At 41.3% G+C, this 21,923-nt stretch overlaps 1 protein-coding gene across 1 annotated transcript in view; it reads left to right on the top strand.

Annotated features, from left to right (window-relative positions):
* The window catches only part of LOC306967335 (uncharacterized protein), a 28,700-nt gene extending 19,836 nt beyond the window's left edge, over window positions 1–8,864 (top strand). Inside the window, exons 10-11 of the mRNA XM_079562325.1 lie at window positions 261–413; window positions 8,394–8,864. Coding sequence (XP_079418451.1) covers window positions 261–413; window positions 8,394–8,558 — 318 coding nt within the window. The 3' untranslated portion in view covers window positions 8,559–8,864. The remainder of the gene's footprint in view (window positions 1–260; window positions 414–8,393) is intronic.
* Window positions 8,865–21,923: the final 13,059 nt, after the last annotated feature.

The following is a 21,923-nucleotide window of genomic DNA, read 5'->3' as shown; positions in this document are numbered from 1 at the left end:
TCACAGACATGCAACAGTTTGATTTCTAAGTGAAGTTATCAAAAAGCATTTCCCTATTGTTGTTGTTTTATTGTAAGTATTTTTTGCTTCGTGTCCCATCCTGTGTTTGTTTGTCTTTGTCCGTGAGACCAGATAGAACACACAAACTCGATAAACCTACAACACGGGAAGCGCGGCTCGTTCAAGAGAGCCCTTTTCTTTCTGTTTCAATTCCTGTGCTCCCCTCCCCAAAATCTGCCTCTTTCTCTGTGCCTCCTCAGGTGTGGTATCTGTCCGGCTGGGTCTGCTTCCTCCAGCTGGAGAGGGCGAAAGAGCTCCAACAAAGAGAGGCCAGAGAGCCAAGTGAAGAGGAGCGGGAGGAGGGCAAGGCTCTGACGGAGGCTGCCCGCTCATACCTGACCAATGCTAAGAAGGTAAAAGACACCAGAAAGCTATTGAAATACAAAATACTCCTAGTTTATTTGGACTTTTAGCATTTCAATCGATGTTTCATGTCGATTCATTCCTGTGTGAGTTAATTACTTTACAGCTTTGTCACCTCTGACCGTTTATTGATAGAAGCTGGGTTTATCCTTGATCATTTACTTAATGATAACTATGAAACTGTAATAACATCCATCCTTCTTCTTCATCTTATCCTTCGCGGGGTTGCCAGGGCAGCCGTAAAGACTAGTTTGATTAATTAGTAACTTTCGCTTTATTGAATTATTCAAACTTCATATTTACTGAAATCTTATTGCCATTATTCCTATTTCAAGAGGCTACGATATATTGCAAAATCCCTTTGGTCCCCGATTGGACTTAGATATAAAAAGTAAAATAAAAGAGAAAAAAACAAACCTTAAAGGGACTATACAGAGTTTAAAAATGTTAAAATTAAGTATTTTCCTTCCCCTACATGTTCCAGCCATGTCCTAATAGAATGAGCCCAGACCTGTTCATCACAACTGCCTCTAAAATCCTGCACTGTCACTCAAAAAGGTGTTGATTCGGGTCGAAGTGCCGTCATGCACGAGCTTAATATAGAAGCTGCAATTACACCTATGACCTGAGGTGGCAGTAGTGAGTATAAAATGGCTAACTTGCATCTAGCCCCTTTAAACTTAAAAATGTGCAAAAGTTCAGCTTCATGAGTCTCGTAAGTTTGTTCCATCTTTGCTCTGATTTTGCCTGATAATTTGTCTTGCTTTGACACATTTGATAAAAATCCTTATATCTTTAGTTTGAATCTCATTAAATGAATGTGTTGAAATGCTTCAGTAAATAATATCAATAATATCTTTCCATATTCAAGACATCTACTAGATTTGGTCATTTTTCTCATATTGGGCAGCCCTATTTTGAAATGAAGATTACAGTCTATATTTTAAAGACCTAAATGAGCATTTCGTTGGAGACTGAAATACAATCACATTCCTGTAATAGAGGTGTAAACCACAGTGTGAGCGATACATAAACAATGCTTGTATTTGAGTCTCATTTGGCCAGATTCCTTGTCCAGGCAGCGATCACAGTGGTTGTTACCAGGCAAATACAGATCGTCTTTGTCACTCTGCGCACTGTAAAACAATTGAAAAGTGACATAAAGGGGTCCCATTGTGGCCTAAGCAATCTCTTTCTGTCTGAGATTTACATACACCCTGCTCCTCTCACTCCCAGTCGCATACTGCAGGAGGGATGCGTCGCGCGCGCTCTGTCACTCCGTCAGCGAGCAGTGATTCATGTTAGTCTAAAATCCAATAGGCTTGTAAATCAGGCGGCACAGACTGAGGGATGGCAGGCCTATACCGCAAGAGTTTTTTTCCCCCCAACCTTTTGCTTTCCCTCTCCCTGTCACCCCTCGCTCCCCCCTTCGCTCGCCCCTGTTGTGCTGCCGCTGTAGATGAGTAGGGCCACTGTATTGATGTATGTCTCTCAGGTCCGGCAGTGTAGTGACAGGCCTGTCTAAGCAGCAGCCTCCTCTGGGGATGTCCACAACTGAGGGCACAGTGAGCCGGGCTTTAAGCTGCCAAGAGAGAGAGGAGAAAGGCGAGAGTGCAGGGAGGGAATTAAGGACACGATATGCATAGAGATGTAAGATGCTGGCTACGCAGAAAAATGGATTAAAGAAGAAAATATTTATATGCGGCACATCAATGAGTGTGTCAGTTTAATGGTTCAATTCAAAGTGAAATGTGCTTACAGTACAGTTATATTTATGAAGTGTGTTCATAGGATTATAGTGATAACGACTGGTAAAATTGCACAAGTTTAGTCACAGCAGGTGGCCACAATATATTGAGCTGATATTCAGACAGTTATGTTTAGATTCAATTTGTTCAGACGTTTAATCATTTTCCATGTATAGAGAGGAAAAAAGTATACTTAAAGTCTGAAATTGAATAGGCTGAAGCTAAAGCTTATTGCGCCTATCCCAGTGTAAAGATTAGATTAGAAATGTATTTTTTATATCAAGATTCGGTTCTCTGAGCGCATATTAAAGAAGAGCTAAGTAACGTGTTTAACTTAATAAATCTTTTTCGTAAACCCTCTGGGGGACTCTTGGCAACCTCCGGTTCGGAGGCGCAATACACACTAATGGAATCACGAAGAAGAAGCTGCAAACATGCTAACGGGCAAAGCTAACTGCGGGGTAGCGCCACTTAAACAGTATTTACAGCCAATGCTACATGCTACGACACCTGCAGTGGCGCTTATGGCCTCTGGGCATGAGTTACATAGTTCTGCTTTAAACTAGTCCAGAAATATTAGTAGAGAAGAAATAAAATAATACTACAGTCACCTGCAATTAAATTTAAAGTAGTCTAAACACTGTCTCTGTAGTAGGTGGGATTTCTATTACTTGCACAGAACATTCAATATGCAGCTCTACTCTATCCATATGCCAGCCCCAAACCTGAATAAATGGAAAAGGTTTTAAATATTACGGGCAATTAGTGCAAAATCGATACCAAAAGGACTAAAGCAATCGCATACTCTGGCTTTGCAAACGTAGTGATGCCCTGGAGTGAAAACGTTAAGGGGAAATACTTGCAGTACGGTAAAGATCAGTCACTGTGTGAATGGATTCAAAGATATTGTATTTATTATTTCACGTTACTTTCCCCTCCGTTTTGTTAGATAACGCGTGCCTGTAAGTGCACACAGCGAAGACTTTTAGGGCATGTCAGCAATGTGGCAGCTTCTTTGTGGCGTGACAAAGCATAAAGGAAAGTTAAATTATAAACTCGGGGAGGCCTTGAAAAGATGAGTTAAGAACAAGGAGAGTAAACACCTCCTTGTGGAGCACTTACACTTCACACCGCAGCCCCCTTTGCACTAAATAACTTAGCATGCGTACATTTTGAAGATGGGACTTAGCCTTGTTTGCATCACAGGCTTTGTTTCGGAGCCTCGCTGTGAGTGTTAATAATTAACAATGAGTCAGTCTGCTAGTTAAAACGGGCTCCAACATGGAAATGAGGCCTCAAAGCCCCAGCAGCTTGTTTTGGCGCCAGTCCACTTCTCTGCATACTTTATGACTGTGCTAAATAACTGCGTATACGCGCCTATGTGTGTGCGCTGCGCGGTTCGAGATGTTAGGAGAAAACATGCGGGCGAGCGTAGGTGCACCTTATGTTGTCGACGTACGTGTTTTAATTGCAGTTCTGGTGCCAATTCGCATATCTAATTATTCCGCGAAAGTTATCTTCATTATTCATTGGCACTGCGGTCGATACTGGCAAAGTCGGTATCAAGTGAATGTGGTGGGAAGGGACGGGGGTTGAGAGGAGAGGAGAGGGGAGCAGCGTAGAAGAGGTAGAATGAAAAGCAAGGTGAGGAAGGAGGGGAGCAGATTGGATGTGCGCTGTGTGTGTTGGAGATGGCGAATAGTGGCAAGGGTAAAATCAATAGTAAACCGGACGTGAAATGGAATTTGAGTCTGGGCCAGAGAGGTGCGAGTGTGAACGGATCTGCTGTGTATGCATGGAGGGGAGGAGAGTGGGTCTGCCGGTGTGTGTGTGTGTGTGTGTGTGGGACAACGAGGGCAAGCGGAGGTCAAAATCTTTACTATTTGATGTGGCTTAAAGGCCGTCCCGCGAGCCGAGCCTGAGCGGAGGGGTAGTCGAAGGTGTGCCTGACGGTCATGTAATTTTAATGCCCTTTCTGCCCAGAGCTTTAACTACAGGGATGTTAAATTGAGGGGTTTGCCACGGTGCCAGTGGAGTGTGCCGGCATGTTGTGGACGTCCTGTCAAAACGTAATTTCGGATTCTTTAAAGCAGCGTGACATTCCTTAGAACAAATGAGAAGAATGTAAAATGATGTATTGGTTAATTATTGACAGATGCTAATGTGAATAATGTGAATCAGTATACTGTTTTTTTTTACCCCCATATTAGTTACATGTCATATTACAATACAATATTACATTGAATTTAGTTTGATAAAAGGTGAAGGCAAAGAAAAGGCAGCAAGAGAGATGCGATTTTAAAAATTGAGACAAACTTGCGTAACTATTGCAATATTTTACATCACATTTCACCAAACATCCTGAAAGTAAAAAGTTTAACATTTGTGCTGATGTGCCAATATTCATTTTTCCTGTCAACAATAAATCAGCTATGCTCCAGGACACGGTTTAAAATAGGGAAGTTTGGTAGGTTAGTTTGCTTTGAAATAAACAAAACTGAAAAACTGAAAACTTCATGAAAGCGTGTTTAGAAGCCCACACATTTCCTCACAGGTCGAACAGAGGAACCTGCAGCTCTGTTGAACTGTGTTGGACAGGGGTTAAAAGGCAAGAGGCAGGTAGTTTAATCAACTCTGAGTCTGAAATGTCCATGCCCCCACAGAAGTGTTGCACAGTGAGAAGAAAACACAAGCTTAAGCCCCATTCTGTAATCTGCCCGGGTGTCAGCGTCTCCAGTACAGGTTTAAAGTATGAAGAGTTATCCATCACTCAGACAGGAAGGTCATTTGGTGAAAGTGTACAAGTGCGAGAGAGAAAGAAAAGCCAAAGATAGAGTGGATGAGGGGAGCGATGAGCCCAGTAAATGAAGGCTTTTGGAAATCAGATGAAGCTGAGGTGAAATGAAAGGGGAAGTTTAGTGCAGATGTGGAACAGAAGGTGAACAATGATGAAATGATTAGGCTTCAGAGCATAATCAGCGCGTCTTTATTCCACTCTCTGAGCTCTCAGAAAAGGCTCTACAGGGAAATGGATCAATTTTTATGTGAAGGCTGCATTAGTGCTTATTACCATTTATTCTTTAGTGGACAGCGTCCTTCTTTATAATCTGTGCCATGTGAATAGGCTCCCTAAATATAGAAGAAAAACCCAACTATTCTGGTGAATTCAATTTAGCTGCTTCTTGCTACCGTCTTTGCAATAGGAAGACCATAAACCGAGCCCCATTCAAACGTACTTGAGCTCAATGGAAGCAAATAAAATTCCTGTTTGCATTAAAGTCTAAAAGCCTATTCAATTTTGGCACAAAGAAGTGAAGTGGCTACTCTCATTATTTTGAAGCCAGACTAACTCTATAAAAGTTTCTTTGGAGGGAATGCCGTCATGATTGATATGGCACTGTGCCACTAAACGTTTAAAACTCTAGACTCCGAAGTTCTGTGTTTTGAGTCAAGTTACAGGCAGTTCAAACCGCAGCAGGATCCCAAATAAAGGATCAGATTGTTTATCAGTTATAGAGGTGTGCCTGTCTGCCTGAGCTCCATGTCTCAGCTGCTAAACATGGAGTGGTTGTGGCAGTGGTCATGTGCTGTGACTTGAGCCTGGAGTAGAGCTGAGCAGACCATGAAGAAGCTGTGTGATTACACCCTCCCACTCGGGGCAGCTCTGTGGGCCGTGAAAGTGAGGAGCGAAAACACTGGCCGCACTAAATGAGAAATGCCTGTGTTTGTGACGGCAGTGCTGAGATCAGCACACAGAGTGTAGAATGTGCAAAGAATCACTCCTATTTGTTTAGCCGCTGAAAGCAACGCTGAATGATCACGTCTCATCCAGCAGACATCTTGCTCTATTGATCCACACCCCACTAATAAATACAACAGCCTTAATACATCTTTGAGCTGAATCTGATACAGTTCACTTTAAGAAGTTCAGAAGAGTTGAACCCCCCCCTCACCACCTTTACCTGTAGGCCTCAATGTGCAATTACGCTGTGTATTGAACCAATGCGGTAGTGCAAACTTTATTCAGAAAACTCATTGTGGATAAACATCTCCCGGCATTTCCCTGACACAGGCAGAATAAGAATAAGTGTGTGTTTATTTTGAAGCATTTGAAGTGTTCAGTAACAATAGAGTCGATATCTCAGAGTTGGACCTGCTGTCTATAGGTTCGCGCTCTGGCCCTTATACTTTAAACACATCTACTGTAAACACATCTACACATGTAAACACATGAATGACTGCACGGTTAAGCACAGACTGCAGTTAGACACATGTACAGCCAGCACACAGCTCAGTCCAAATGAGCTCTCCCGGGACACAGAGTCTCCTGTCTGTCCCGCTGCAGCTCCGACTAATCTGAAGGTTAGGAACGCACACTCATCACTCTGTCCTCTCTCACTTTTACTCAGACTGAAGGCTCTCAGCTGCCTGCAAGCTCCGGTGACTGTTTTTTTGTTTGAGATTGAGGGGAGCAAAATTCCTCGAACTTCCTGTATTCCCTCGATGCTTTTTCTTTTTTCTAACCACCACTAGTGTTGTTTCAGGAAAGAAAAGGCTAAATATAAAGCATAAATTGCTGCATCAGTTCCCTTTGAGTGCATCTGTGCATACAGAAAGTGTTGTTCGCACTGTCTTTAGTGGTTGTGAAAGTAGTTTTATCACTCGGCTCCACTTTGCGCTTGGTAATTACATACAGCCCGAGTATTTTACAGAGATAAATCTGCAGGCTGCTCTGAGCACAGGACTTTTTTTTTATCTTACACTTTCACAGCATATTTCACTGTGATAGCAACAATGATTACAGCGCTGTGTAGATGCCGCAGAGCCATACGTGCTGCAGGATATGTTACTGAAGTGCATGCACGCGTGCATGTGGAAGCAGTGAGAGGAAGATAAGTGGGCTTTTGTCTCTTGTGCAGCCAAATGTTGTATCAAATGTGCTGATTTGCTAAATGAAAGACAAAAAGTGTTTACCAGCATTTTGCAAGTATTGCTGACATAATGCAGCTGCCATTAAGCAATTTTAGGACCTAACCAGCACTAAAAGACTCTCCTCAAGGCAACGTAAAGGCTGCTCACACCACTGATGCTATTTACTTTCTTACTAACTTAGATTTAACAAGCCAGGAAATCAAACCTTGGGGAAAAAAACCCAAGTTACTCACAAATCTCTCACATGGCAGGGCTGTCAGAAGTGTTGTGTGTAGAACAGAGACTTGTGTGTACTTATACATTTTCTGATGCACAATACAAGGACAGAGTTGTCTTTTACAAATAAACTGAATTGCCTTGTCATTCCCATCTTTGTTTTACAATGATTTACTTTTCCATATTGTTTCTTTCAATCATGACATTATCATTACTGAGAAGGAGGCAACCACATTTTATTTTAAAATTTTATTATGCCCCTGTCTGTGGAGGAAATATGGCAAGGGAACACTGTCAACAGTAAATTGGTAAGTGTAAAGTTTGGAACAGCTGGGTATAGTCTTAAAGGGATATTTCAGGATTTTTGACATAGGGCCTCATTTGCTCGGTATCCAGAGTGTTGTTGATTTCTGGAGATATATATATTTTTTAAATTCCTGCAGTCCTTATATTTGAAGTGTTTAGTGGTGCTAGGCTAGCGCATGTCTATGGTAACTAGTAGCCTGCATTAAAAACAGTCTGACCCAAACACAGTGCACCTGAGGCAAATCACTTATAACACCAGACTACCAATAATAATGTCTGCGTTGACTGAATAATTTAATAGAACTTATATTTGAGCAGCATTAGCTTCCTGGTTGTAAGCTACGCAGCGGCGGAGTGATCTGCTAGGTTACCCGATCTACAGTAGTTTGTTTACCTGCGGCCGGCATTACTACACGTGGAATTCACAAAGGAGCTTTCTACAAATCAGATATGGCAACGTTTGGAGGACTAACCGATGATTTTGAAGAGGTTTTTAATGCAGGCTACTAGTTACCATAGACATGCGCTAGCCTAGCACTAGCCTAGCACCACTAAACTCTTCAAATATAAGAATGAATTAAAAGAATATATATCTCCAGAAATCAACAACACTCTGGATAACTAGGAAATGAGGCCTTATGTCAAAAATCCTGAACTATCCCTTTAACGTTTCCTAGAGTAAGAAAAATACAAATTTAAATTCCTAAAAACGATCAATACGTTGCTCAATCCAATATGCACGATATGCTGTTATTTTGTTTTCTCCAGTTGTACAACAAACTGCGGTGTGATGACCAGCCCGTGTTGGAGCATGTGGAACAACTGTTGGGAGATCTCGGGGGAGAGATGGAAGAGGAGGAGGAGGTGCCGGAGGAAGACTTCGATCCATGCAGCGATGATGGAGATGACACAGATGCCCCGATGGAACACTGAGCACGCCCCACCCCTTTTTTTTTCTCTTTCTTTTTTTCCCCTCCCACCCGTGATTACTTCGCTCTTACCTTGTACTGTAAATCTTCTCGTTTTCTGTGCTGTCTCAAGTGCCTTTTCCAGCGATTATCCCATTTACAACCATTTGTCAGAGCTGAAATTTGGATGCAAAGAGTGACATTAAAAGCTGTAGTTGACTCCATAGTTGTGGTTTGTTCAGTGCTTTGGAAGTAAGTGCATAGTCGTGTCGCGCTGGCTTTAATCTGCCTGAAAGATGTTGATGGGAGAAATTAGTTTTAGAGCTTTACTTCTTAGCGGCAGCCAAAGCAAAACAGGCAAAATCCTTTTACCTCGTACCTATTTTTAATGTTTGCGTGTGCCAGCACTAGTTTCTCTTTTATTACATTTGAATTTGATCCAGCCTTAATGTGCTGCGCTAACTTTTTAAATTCACCTCTGCTGTAGTTCTCCCTCCACTCAAAGGAACTCATTGTACACGACTACAAAAAGAGACTAAAAGCAAGAAATTGATGGTAGCATTGATGGTAGAAGGAGCATACATTTTTGCTTCTGCGCACAACCTTTCAGGAAGAACTGGAGGCCATTGAAGCTTTTGAAAACGCAGTCAGGAATGGAGCATAAAGGCTAGATGTCAGCATGACGGCACATGGCTCAAATAGGCCAAAGCGATGTTATTTATCAAGAAGGTTGGAAGGTGAAGAAGAGACCAACTTGAAACTGCCCAGAGACTGCCAATGAGTCGGTACACAGAAAGTCGCTTAAAAAGTCATTTGTACCTTTGGAAAATTACAAATATGAAGATGTGACTCGCTTGAAGGACAATGACCTCCGAGTAATGGTCCTGGTCTCAATAGATTAAACAGACAAACCTCCAGACATGACAACATCTTCCAGTTCAGGAGGTAAATGTTGCTTCAATAGACACACAGCACTCTGTTAATGGTTAATTCAGCTGGTTGTGCATTCAACCCCCGACCAAATGATGGGCAGTTCAGTCCTTCTGCTCAAATAATCATTGTACATAATTGCGACATGTTGCTTTGACTCCGCTGTCTGTGCCTGCGAAAGGGTGACTGTTTCATGCCCTGGTTTAAAGCACTTGTGCCAAATTAAGGTATTATACCGTAATTGATTGTGACCTCAAATCTGAATATTTCATGAATTTTTCTTTTCTTTTTTCATACGTTTGGCACAGCAAGTCGTCTAACTCACAACACGCATTGATTTGCATCTAATCTTATTTTGACGTACGATCCCTTCGTTTTCCGACCTTGCAGGGACTCTGTTGCTCATATAATGCTCCTAATTCTACAAAATAAATGCCAGATTCACACTATAATGTTAATATTATTTTTTCCTCCACTAAATCAAATGATCTATTTTACAATGCGATCTTCCTCTCAGCTCCTTGCTCGAGATAAAACAAGGAATACCTTGTCCTGTCCTGATAGGGGATCCACAACCTTTATGAGGATGCAAGTGTTTGTCCGCCCGGTCTCGGCCCCTTCTAACATGACATGATGTGTTGTTATTGTGGCCATGGCTTTTATTCGTCCAACAACCGAAATGTTCATGTCTTCGTTGCTTAGTGTACGATAATATAGCAGGAGAGGAGACCTTGCGGACTGCCTACCTGGGGCGCCCCTGTCATGCAGCATTTGCCTTTGTAATTAAACAGGCCTGTTGTGTTTGTGCTCTGTTTTTGTGTTTTTGCGTGTGTGTGTGTGTTGTAACGCCGTGTGCTTTGTGATGGATGGCTGCAGGGCTGAGCAGAGTGGTTTATTCTGAGCTGACCCGCAGAGAGCAGGCCATAGTGGACACAAGCCTCGGGTGATCTCTCTCTCACCTGTTCGTCAGAGCCAGCGCCGCGGGAGCGTGCGCAGCCTGGGAGAGCGGAGACAAGGGCACTTTCAGGTACACGCAGTAAATTCACAATCCAAGAGCCTTTCATACACCTGTAAGAGGCCTGGGAGATCTTTATAACAAACTATGGTGCCTTGTAACGATATTCAAAAGCTGTTTTTTTTTTTCATGGGAGCGGAACGGGACAGGCCACTTGGGACCAGTTTGCATTTGCAGTGTTTTTTGTAAGAACCCGCTCCAGACCGATCTGGAAGGGACCAAGGGGGGGCGCCGTGGGTCTTCATTCATGCCGGTTAATGTAAAAAAAGTAAAAGTACTTCTGCTTTTCGCTAGGTTTTGTATATTAATTTCACCTCTCTGCCCCTCTGTATCATACTCTGACAATTCATGCAACCGTTTTAACTTCAGCTCGATGCTTTCTAAATGTTTTTTTGTTTTCTTTCTCGAAGCACGTGGCCAGAACAGCTGTGGCTAGCTTTGTTTTGTCAAATGTCTGTGCATAAGCTCGAGTGTGCATCCCCCCGATCATAGTGTAGTTTACTGCGTCCCCAAACCTATTATATAAAGCGATGCTGCACAATAACACAAGAATTAAAAAGATTGTACTATATGATCACTATTCTGGTCTCAGTATTAAGGCCTTATGAGAGACCAACCGGCCCGGTTACAATCATGAGGCCGTCCTTCCGTGGACCCAACACCTGCAGGAGGAGCCATAAGGGGCTGATGCAATGTGATTTGGGCAGCTCCAACAGCTGCCCCCACGACCCGGCAATGGAAAAGTGGAAGAAGACTGATGGATGGATGGTCTCAGTATTATATAAGGTAAAGTATTGTTCAGCATTAGGGGTGGGCCATATTGTATCGCATATCGTTATCGCGATATAATTTTTTGATATTGTTGTGGACACAATATAATTTATGTCACGCTCAGCTCCATCAGAGGAGCACTGACTGTAGAACACGGGACCGGTGCTTTACAAAGTAAAATGAAATGGAGAATGTAAACTGCTTGAGTAGATCATATTTGCGAGGAAATTAGCATGCCATAAAAAAAAAAAAAAAAAAAATCACTGAATTAATCTTCCTAATAGGCGTAAGCCTGGGATTTTGAAGTAATTTGTCCATTGTCAAATATATCGTTCATCTTGTTATATATATTTTAGGCCATATCACCTTGTCCTATTCAGCATCAATGATTTTTAACCTACATTAAAATAGCGATGAAAACGAGCATTGTCTTAGCTTTCAAATGAGATGTTATGCTGTTTCTCTCCAGTTGTGAAGCTTTTAGATTTGGGTAAAGCTGAACTGGAGAAAATGTACTTGGTTCAGGTGGGGGTTAAGAGGTTAACTGACAAAGATATATTTGCTCAGTACTCTCCACTTCTATATCTTTTAATGAATCTTTAGGTATGATTTGGTTGATTTTATGTCTTTAAATAAACTATGATTTAGTTTGCACTTTATAAACATGTCCTTGAGCATTAATAGAGAAGATTGACTGAAACACAAGCGTTTCAGAACCTGTTTGTAGAGGTTTACTTTACACTGGATATTTTTGTTATTTACAAGGATCTCGTTCAGCCTGATCCAGTATATGCCGTGTTTTCAATTTACCAACCGTAACCATTTGAATAGTAATTTTGTCTTACCATTGAAAGCAATACATTCAGACATGAATGCATCTTTTAATAACAAGCTTTGCAAATTTGCTTTAGTTACACCTGTGACGGCAGACATCTTTATATTTCTTGTCGGCGCATGCCCATCTCCAGGGAAACTGGTCTATAATTACTCACAGTGCGCGTGTCCTATGTGTTTTTTTAATAATCGGCGTTAATGAGATGAGCAGAGAGGAGAATAATCCTGGATTAACATCAGAAAAATCCATGTGTCGTCATAACAACGGCCCGATGGAACTTTAATTATTGAAATGCTCCCACACAAAAGCTCATATAGACGCCATATATAGACACGGCATCTACTGCGGCAGCCACCGGTGAGAGCATCAGATAGAGGTGGCTACTGCTGTGAAGGATTGTGTGTGCGCGTATTGTTGACTTAATTAGAGAGTTAAACTGGGAGCCCCTCTGAAGGGATTAGGGGGAAATTATTAGAATCTGGAGGTTTAAAGCTGTTAAATGGAAACAGGAGGAAGCCAGGACTCAGAGGAGACTCAATACACACTAATACTGCGCACACACACACACGCACACACACACACACATGCACTCACGCACACACACACGCACACACGCACGCACGCACTTACGCAAGTTTAACCTCCAAATACAGACGCACACGCACTAAACTTTAACTCTGTCTGAGCCCTGTTCAGAGGCAACACATCCTAATTTGTTTAAGGTCAAAGCTCTGTGTAGTGTGTACTTAACAAGAATCCACCCATAACTTAAGTACCTGACATTCAGAAAGTACTTCAGTCTCAACTGCAACTACTGCAACTTACTGGTATGTAGTACTGCATTCCATTATTTCTACTCGTCTCTACTACTACTCCACTCCTCAAAATTATTCAGTGGAATGTTTTTTAAAGTGTGTTCTACAACTTTCAGGGAGAAATGTGGAGCTTTATTTTCATGATGATGCAAACAACAACTAGTCTGCTAGATCAAAATCAATGAAAAGTGGCCTTTACAATATTCAGAAGGACAAAATGATGTCAGCGATGGCCTTTAATTAAAGTGACATTTGAAGTCGAATGTATTTTGAGTGCTACTACTTGAATTCTAGCCAATTTATTGAGCGAAGAGAATAAAGTATGCACTACCTGTTTGCAGAAGAATAGGTGGTAGAAGCTTATTTACCTTAGTAATAGATGTCTGTAAAGTAGTTGTGTCACAATCCGATTCGTATCAAGATACTCAGGGGCCGATGCGATACGTGATACAGTAAGTAATTATGATAATATGTTTACCTTAAAATGTGTCCAAAGTTTTTAAACCAAATGCCATTTGACATTTATTGAACTGTTAAGATTGAAAAGTGCTGTGTCACTGTCACTGAAAAACAAGTGCATGATAAAAAAAAAACACTTTTTATTTGTTTGTTTTTTGTTGGGAGAGTGCACATTAATGAACACACATGGGGCTCATGCATGTAAACACGCCACGCTGGATTGTAGCTTTGGGCTAATTTCCATCCATTGTCCCCCAGTCACACTCTCAAACGCACTCTCATTCATCCTGGCCTATTGTACATGTTTTTAGTGGTAGAGGAAACCGGAGTACCCGGAGGAAACCTACGCAGACACAGGGAGAGCATGCAAACTCCACACAGAAAGGCCCCGTCCAGGTGGGAATCGAACCCAGGACCTTCTAGCTGTGAAGCACGAGCGCTAACCGTATTGTGACAGTCGATAAAGTATTGGTGCTTGGTATTGCAGCAAAAAGTTTTTTATTTTGTCCCATCCCTGCTATTAAGCAACAAGTAATTTTGGCTCCTATAATACAACACTATTATAAGTAAAACAATGTTATAAAAGTATAACAGAAAAACTGCTTCTTATAAAATAAACAAAAGTGACTGCTATTGAAGTAGAATCGCACTTCATAAGGATGAATGCTGATGATACCTGGAGGAGGTGAGGAGAATTGACCCAGAATCGATTGACTTCCCTGGGCCGATAAGAGGAGCGTGCTCTCATCTGCATGCTGTCCTCCCGCCTGTGTCCGTGCATCGCTGCGGATGAATTAATGACAAAAGAGGACTGATGGTTATCTGACCCAAGGGTTCTTCCTGACAGCTTCAGTTAAAAGCCATAAACTAAGTGACCTTTATATGCTGCCGGAGAACCATTTACTGCACGGGATTAAATTCTTTGGTTAGATATAGGGGGAAAGATATGGATGATTGATTGCACTAAGGGTTAATAGCTGAAGAACAGCGGGACGTTATTGGATTCTTAAAAGGTAATAGACTTTTTAAATGCCATGATTTTAAAACAATGTACGTTATTCTTTCAGTCAATACGGCAAGAAGGAGCGCAGTCTAAAAATCAAACATCTTTCGGGGCAAAAATAAAAAACCTTTTCCTCTGTATTGTATTTCTCACAAATCATTTTTTATAATTAACTCACAGGGACGTTGTATTTGTCATTGATCTGCATTGCCAGTCGATATGGCTATTTTCGACACTCCCGCCGGTGCCATTGTCTGAGGAGAGAATGTGATCAGGCCTCTCTGCATGTGCACACAGGGTTTATGATCGCCTGTGTGTGTGTGTGTGTGGTTATCTTTGGGAGCAACATCTGTCTCTCGGAGATAACATTAGCCATGCTGTCTTACAACCGAGCATCACATCTTAACCATTAAACCCTCCTAAATTACAGCCCATTACACCCCAGTGGACGGGCAGGTGGGGCCTCGCGGGTGACCTTGTGTCCTTGGGCAAAAGCGTCAGGTTGAACACCACAGGTAAAAAACATTATTCACTGTGCATTTTAGAGATTTGTTGTTGCTTCCCTATATTTTAAAGGGTGTAGGATACGCTCTTACTCATTTACAATCACGCGCTTGTGCTGTCCAGTAATGCTAATGACAAATCAAACTCAAATGTTCCCTTTTTAGTGCCTCGATTTGTGTCACATGCCATATTTCATTTGAAATCTCAGAAATCACTCGCTGATAGGGCATTTTTAGTAGTTTATTCCATACTGGTTTTAGGCATAGGATCTGGCAAACCCTTCTCTCAGCTCATTCTGCTTTCTTATTCAAATATTTGTCTCAAGGACCAAAATGAAAGGTCAAGGTCAAATTTATTTATAAAGCACGTTTACAAAACAGTCATCGCTGCCCCAAAGTGCTGTACAGGTACAGAGTGCACAGTACAATAAATACTTTTATCTTGTGAATTGTCATTAAGTCAGCATTACATTTGTTTTTAAGAAAAATCCATGTCTTTCTTACAAAATTACAGTACCTAAGCAATACACATTGTTTGTACTAGTGAGATGTCTACCTGAAATATTACAGGTAAACATCTGTAATATTTACCTGTAATTAGGTAAATATGAGCTACATTTATTATATAATGGGCATGGTGGCGCAGTGGTTCGCGCTCTGGCCTCACAAGTAGAAGGTTTGACCCTGGACCGGGTGGAGCCGTTCTCTGTGGATTTTGAATGTTCTCCATGGCGGTGTAGGTTTCCTCTGGGTGCTTTAGTTTCCTTTACTACTAAATTATGTACAATAGGTTCTCCCTTCGGGACCAGGACTCCCCTGAAAACGATGCTGAAATCTCAGTGGGAAATATGGAGGTCGTTCTGTTGCTACAGTGTTTACCCACTGACCCGACGCTCCCTGGTTTGATTCCAGCTCACACCAGAATGTATAGTCATTGTGTCCTTAGACAAGACACTTAACCCCACCTTACCCCCAAGTCAAGTGTCTATTCTCACAGACCAGAATAGTTCCTTTGATGTGTCTGGAGAGCACAATGGGCGTAAACAAGCTCTATATATATATATGGATTTTTATCATTCTCTTTATCTTTGTAGACAAACTGTTAACTCTTTTAACTAAATAAACTAAGTTATAGGAAATTAAATTATATCTGATTTCATACATTATTTAGATCTGCTTTGCAAATGAATGCATAATGTAGATAATGTCTTATTTGCATTTTTAAACTTTTTATCTTGATGCCACCTGGAGTGTCTTATCTTAAAAGTAATGCCAAGCCCAATGAGAACAATGCTACTTTTTTTTCTCTCCTTCACATATTACCAAAGACTTTGAAGTGAGCGCTAAATCATGCAGCAAACTTATTTAGCTCAGTGTATTTGGACGTGTGTGTCCTATGCACTGGTATTTTATATGTGTTTGATGTGATAGCTCTAAACAGCCTGGAGCCACTTAAACTCCATACTCCACCTGCCGTAGCGTCAGCCTCTCCGCTGCATCAGTGGTGACAGATCACGCTTTGAACTGCACTTTTATCACTGTTCAAAGGCTGCAAAAGTTCATAAAGTTATGCAGCGCCACATTAACATTACATGATGTGCTTTAAATTTGCCCAACCAACAATGGAGGCAAATGTTGTTTTGCTCAGTCGTTCCATCAACACCATTTATGACCATGATCAAGTTAGGTGATTAATACTGTAACTTTATTATGGAAGCAGAAGTGTTTGAGTGTTTTTTTTTCTGTGTGTCTTAAACAGCCATGGATGAAGGATATACAGATAAGATATACAGTAAATCCACTGCCTTAGAAGAGGATAAATGTTTGTCTTTTTCCTGCTGCAGTATGATGACGTCTTAAGGGAATTAAAAGCTATTAAGTCCACATAAATCAATTAACTAATTGTGATTGATGCACTCATTATTTGTTTCCCATTTTATTTGCTCCTATGCCTGCTTTGACAGTCGTCGTGTGGTTTCGCAGTTAGAGTTAATCATACAGTGGATGTTACTACTTTTCCTTACAGCTGCAAAAACGGTCTGAAAAGATGGAAATTGGAGTGGAACAGACTGGTAGCTCCTGTATGTCAAACCGCTACGACTCAAGCTAACTTTTAATGAATGTCACCGGGAAAGAAAGGTATGGCAAAGAGGTTTTTTCTGCCTGAAACGATATTACCATGAAGGCCAGTGTAGGAAGAGAATGGGCGCGCACTGTAACACACTTTTCACTGTGTAAATGATGGCAGAGCTCAATAAGGCGAAGAGCGAGGACAAAGTGTATTAAGTGGCTTTCTCCTTTATAGTCGATGCCGGGGGAGAAGAACATAACTTCACTGACCTGGTTGAATCAAAGGCACAAAAAAGAAAAAAGAAAAAACGGCCATGGCGTCTCCAAAAAGAAAACTTCCAAGTGTCTCATTTACCCAGCATAGCAATTTGGGTCAATGGCTTTCTCCAAGTAGCCGTGAGGGGCTTCAGTCTCAACTACCCCCTGTGCAGTTTTGAACAATCAAACGTGGAACCAATAGAAGTGATCCGCACGCGGGTGTGTGCGTCTGTGTGAATGAGTGCCAGCTTGAGTTTTTTATACCTCATTAATTCACAGAAGAGATTGACTTGGGGAAACCGCTTATTCCCCGACATAAATCAAAGCTACACTGCGCTAGAGCTGTAGACGCACATTCACAGCAGTTACACAGTGGCAGCCATCTCAGAACTCCATTAATAAATGAAGCACTAAATATACTCATAATGCCATGGCTGTATTACACCTGACCAGCTGTGACAGGGACAGAAATGATCTTTATTAGTAACTTTTGAATGACATTTGAAATTGAACGTCAAAGACAATTGTAGCTGATGGTCTTCGTACCATCAATGATCCGTTTAAGTGACCTTTAGAGATTAAAGAAATGTCCACATTTTGTTGATAATATTTTATTGTTTGTATATATTTGTTTGCTTTAATAAACATAGATAGTCCCACTGAGTCCTTGCCCCAGAGGAGAGAAATATTGTACATGTTTTTAGTGGTAAGGGAAACCAAAATACCCAGAGGAAACTTGCGCAGACACATGAGAACATCGACAACAGTCTACACAAAAAGTCCGCACCCCCCCGGGAATTGAACCTGGGACTTTCTTGACGTGAGGCAGAGCCAAAAATCTTTACTCAAGAGTAATGTTGCTTTAAAATAATTGAGTAACACTTTATAATAACTACACCTTATTTAACTAACTACAGGAAATGAGGATTTCTGCTATAACCTGGTACATCTTCCATTTTTTCACTGTCTAAATGAAAAAAACATACTGTAAAGTGTTACCAAATTAACAAGTAAAAATTAGTGGCCCAAATATTTATATAACCCCCTAAATAGATCTTTTTCCTCGAGTTTCATCACTTTTTGGACTTTTTTATGTCATTTTTTCGTCACTTTTCTGTTACTCATTTCATTTGTCACTTTCCCGTTAATCTTTTTTTCTGTCACACATTTTTGTCAATCTATCACATCTGTTTTGTCACGTTTTCGTCGCTACTTTGTTGTCTTTTCATCCTCGTTCTCTTTATGTCGCGATTTTGACACTTTTTTCAAGAAGCTTTTAGATTTAATGGAGAAAATGTGCTCAGTTCCGGTGGGTGTTAAGAGGTTAAGAAATAGTACTTGGAGAACATTTTACTTGAGTACTGAGTAACTGTTTGAGCGTAAAAGTGAGTATCAAAACATGAATTAATGTGAAAATTGAACAAAGAAAATACCATAAGAACATTACATTTTACTCCTCAAAATGAAGATTTGTCTCTTAAAGATTTACTCACAGTGGCAGTTACTTAACTTAACTTAAAGGAGCTATACCTGATTTTACTTCTAGAAATGGAATGGAATTTATTATACCCTCCTTTCTATATTGTAAACTCATACATTTGTGGGGAAAACACCGTGCATCAAATTATAAAACATTTGTATACATTTTATGAACTTTCAGGCTAATTTTCTAGCATTTTTGTGAAAGTGACCCTGAAAAGTGACCCTGCAAGTTGTGAAATGTGCCGATTAACTTGTCCCTGTAAATAATTTGGATGCAACAAATATATTGGGAAAGTTACGAATGAGTTTGGACCACAACTAACATTTCAATTTACTGGCTTCCACTTTCATTGTTTGCTATCAAAAGGTATAGGGCCTTTAAGTTACTATTTTTTTTTACTCAAATAAGAGTCACAGATACTTCAGAAGTCACAGAGACTCTTTGCAAAAGTACAGTCACTTCCAAAAGTTACTTATGTACTTGAGTAAATGCTACTGAGTACTACCGGCCTCTGACGTGAGACAATAGCACCAACTGCTGCGCCACCATTCCTCCAAATGATTGTTTTGTCAGTCATAGTATCAGCTGCATTCTGGCCTTAATGTGGCCCTGGGGCTTAAACAGAATTGTCGGCCCCCACCCCCCCCCCCCTCAGCACAAACTCTAACTCTAACCTATAACCCTAACCCTAAATCCCACAAAAACCCTAACCCTGCTACTCCTCCATGTATCCCTCTGGGCCACGTAGGGCGGGCCGACTCCAGGTACACACATAGGAGCGCGACACAATCATCGCATACGATTAGTCATGCCGCAAAGTCAAGTGATTGACATGAAAATCAACTAATCACCTTCTTTTTTTTTTTTTCCCTTAATTCTGATAGGCCCTTGACTGGTAGGCCCCTGGGCTCCAGCCCCTGCTAGCCCATTGGATAAGGTGGCTCACCAAATGTTATGTCGGATAATAGAGCACCTTGCCCAACTTAGTTTATTACCCACTTTTTAAAAACTTACTACTTTCTGAGGCATTGTATTGTGCGGCAACATAACAAGCCGTACCGTTGTTTGGCCCGGTGTTTAAGCAGGTAGAAAAAACTGATCACTAATTTGCCTATTATAATTGTCTGTTAGTCACTCATACACCCCCCCCTTCCAGCATAACAAGAGCTGTGTGTAATGAGATGAAAACAGCGTGGGTTGGACTTTTTTCCCCCCGCCATCACCGCGCTGATTATCTGTACTGGAGAAGTTGCAGCAGTACAGTTGAGTAGCCTATCTCGAAAATTATATTGCGGGTGAGAGAGCGCAGTGTATACGAGTGTGTGCGCGCGCGGCCAAGATGGAGAGGTTTGATGCCGTAACAGCTGCTAATTATTGCTGCTCTATATTTCACGCAGTCTGTTTGATCTCCTGTCCTGTGGAGCCTGATAGGGATTCTGTGTCTCGGGTTTTCTCCCATATCCGTGGATACACGCGCATATTAGATCGGGGGTCACGAGGAGCACGGGATGGAGGAACAGCGCTTCTAATTATAGGGCAGCTCTCGATTTATATTTCTCAGCATTGGGAGTTTGCATCATGTTTTTGTGCGCCTTGTAGTATTTGTTGCCCCGAGACACTGTTATAGCCCCCGTCTTGGCTGGCCTGTGTTCACTGATATCATAGAGGGCAAATCAATCTGATCTCTCAAAGCATTGTGGGTAGTGAGAGTCCGCAGACCATCTGGCTGTGGTAGCCTGCGCGTCTGTGTGCTGCTTCCCAAGAGGTGTTCTCTGCAGTGATCAATGCTTTGGTTTTAAGAGATCAGTGCCCTTCCCATCACAAGCCACATATAAGCAACACACTGTTCTTTATTTACGTCAGAGTTTTATAGATATGAATTGCTTAAAATATAATCATTTGTGATTGGCATCGTCTGCATAAGGACACACTGGTTCTCTTACACTTTAAGTCCAGCGCAAGTATTCACAGCAGCACATACAGTAGTGTCATTATCAAGATCGGACCAGACAAACACTGCCTGACAGAAGAAAAAAAAGTCACCACAAAGGAAAGGTCACAGGCTGTAATATTTCGTTGGACCGCCTTTAGTTTTGATTACAGCACACATTCACTGTGACATTGTTTCGATGAGTTTCTGCAAATATCCAGTGTTGCTTTTATTTTTCACAGAGATCTTGTATTGATGATGGGAGAGTGTGACCACTGTGCAAAGCCTTCTCCAGCACATCCCAAAGATTCTCAATGCGGGTTAAGACCTGGACTCTGTGGTGGCCAATCCACGTGTGAAAATGATGCTCCCTGAACCACTCGTTCACAACATGAGCCCGAGGAATCCTGGCATTGTCATCTTGGAATATGCCCGTGCCATCATGGAAGAAGAAATCCATTGATGGAATAACCTGGTCATTCAGGATGTTCAGGTAGTACGCTGATCTCATTTTTTGGGCACATAGAGTTGTGGACCCTTGACCTGACCAGCTGCACCAAACCCAGATCATAACAGTTGGATAAATGTGTACAATTTCAATTCTTACCGCTCTCCACTGTTGCACTCCATAGGCCCCAAGGAGGATTTAGGTTTAGAAAGTCCTTTGTGCCCACAGCCATAACACTTTATAACCTTTCCTAACCTTCCTGCAGTTGTTATTGATGGTGCTCACTCGCACTTGCTGATCTTGTGTTTTTAATTGTTTTACAGCTTCTTACTTTTTATTTTCTAGCGGTGAATTTAAGAGCTACTTAGACACTTGAATTTCCACTTTATCAGAGATAAAGCCTCAACTTTCCATTTTATGTTATTTAAAACCATTCCCAATTATTAAATCATCAATGTTTTGTGCTACTTTGTTACATGTTTGCATTTGATCAATTTGTTGATCAAAGTCATCCAATCATTTTGCCACACTGACTACTTTGAGTACAGCTACTCCAAAATGTATGGAACAGCAGATTATTGTGGAATCTAGTTTTTCAATTTGTACAAACATTTCTGATGTTTTGCTGTTTGTTAATACTAAATTGTAATTCATATCTCACGTCCAGCACTGGTTACTTATACAAATCCTAATTAGGGGAGACCGGGGCTATCTGTCACGCGGGGTAATTTGTCAAATTGCTTTTCATAGCCACACTAGAGGGCGCACTATATATATAATATGTATAATGGTATTCTTCTTATCTTCCAATGATAATTCTCTCATTTGGACTTATGGCATGACGACAGGGCACATTTGAATGTTTTTTTA

The sequence above is a fragment of the Gobius niger genome (assembly GCF_951799975.1).
Source record: "Gobius niger genome assembly, chromosome: 8".
Taxonomy (NCBI): Eukaryota; Metazoa; Chordata; class Actinopteri; order Gobiiformes; family Gobiidae; genus Gobius; species Gobius niger.
The sequence above is the reverse complement of the archived record's forward strand: the minus strand, read 5'-3'. Positions and strand labels throughout refer to the sequence as shown.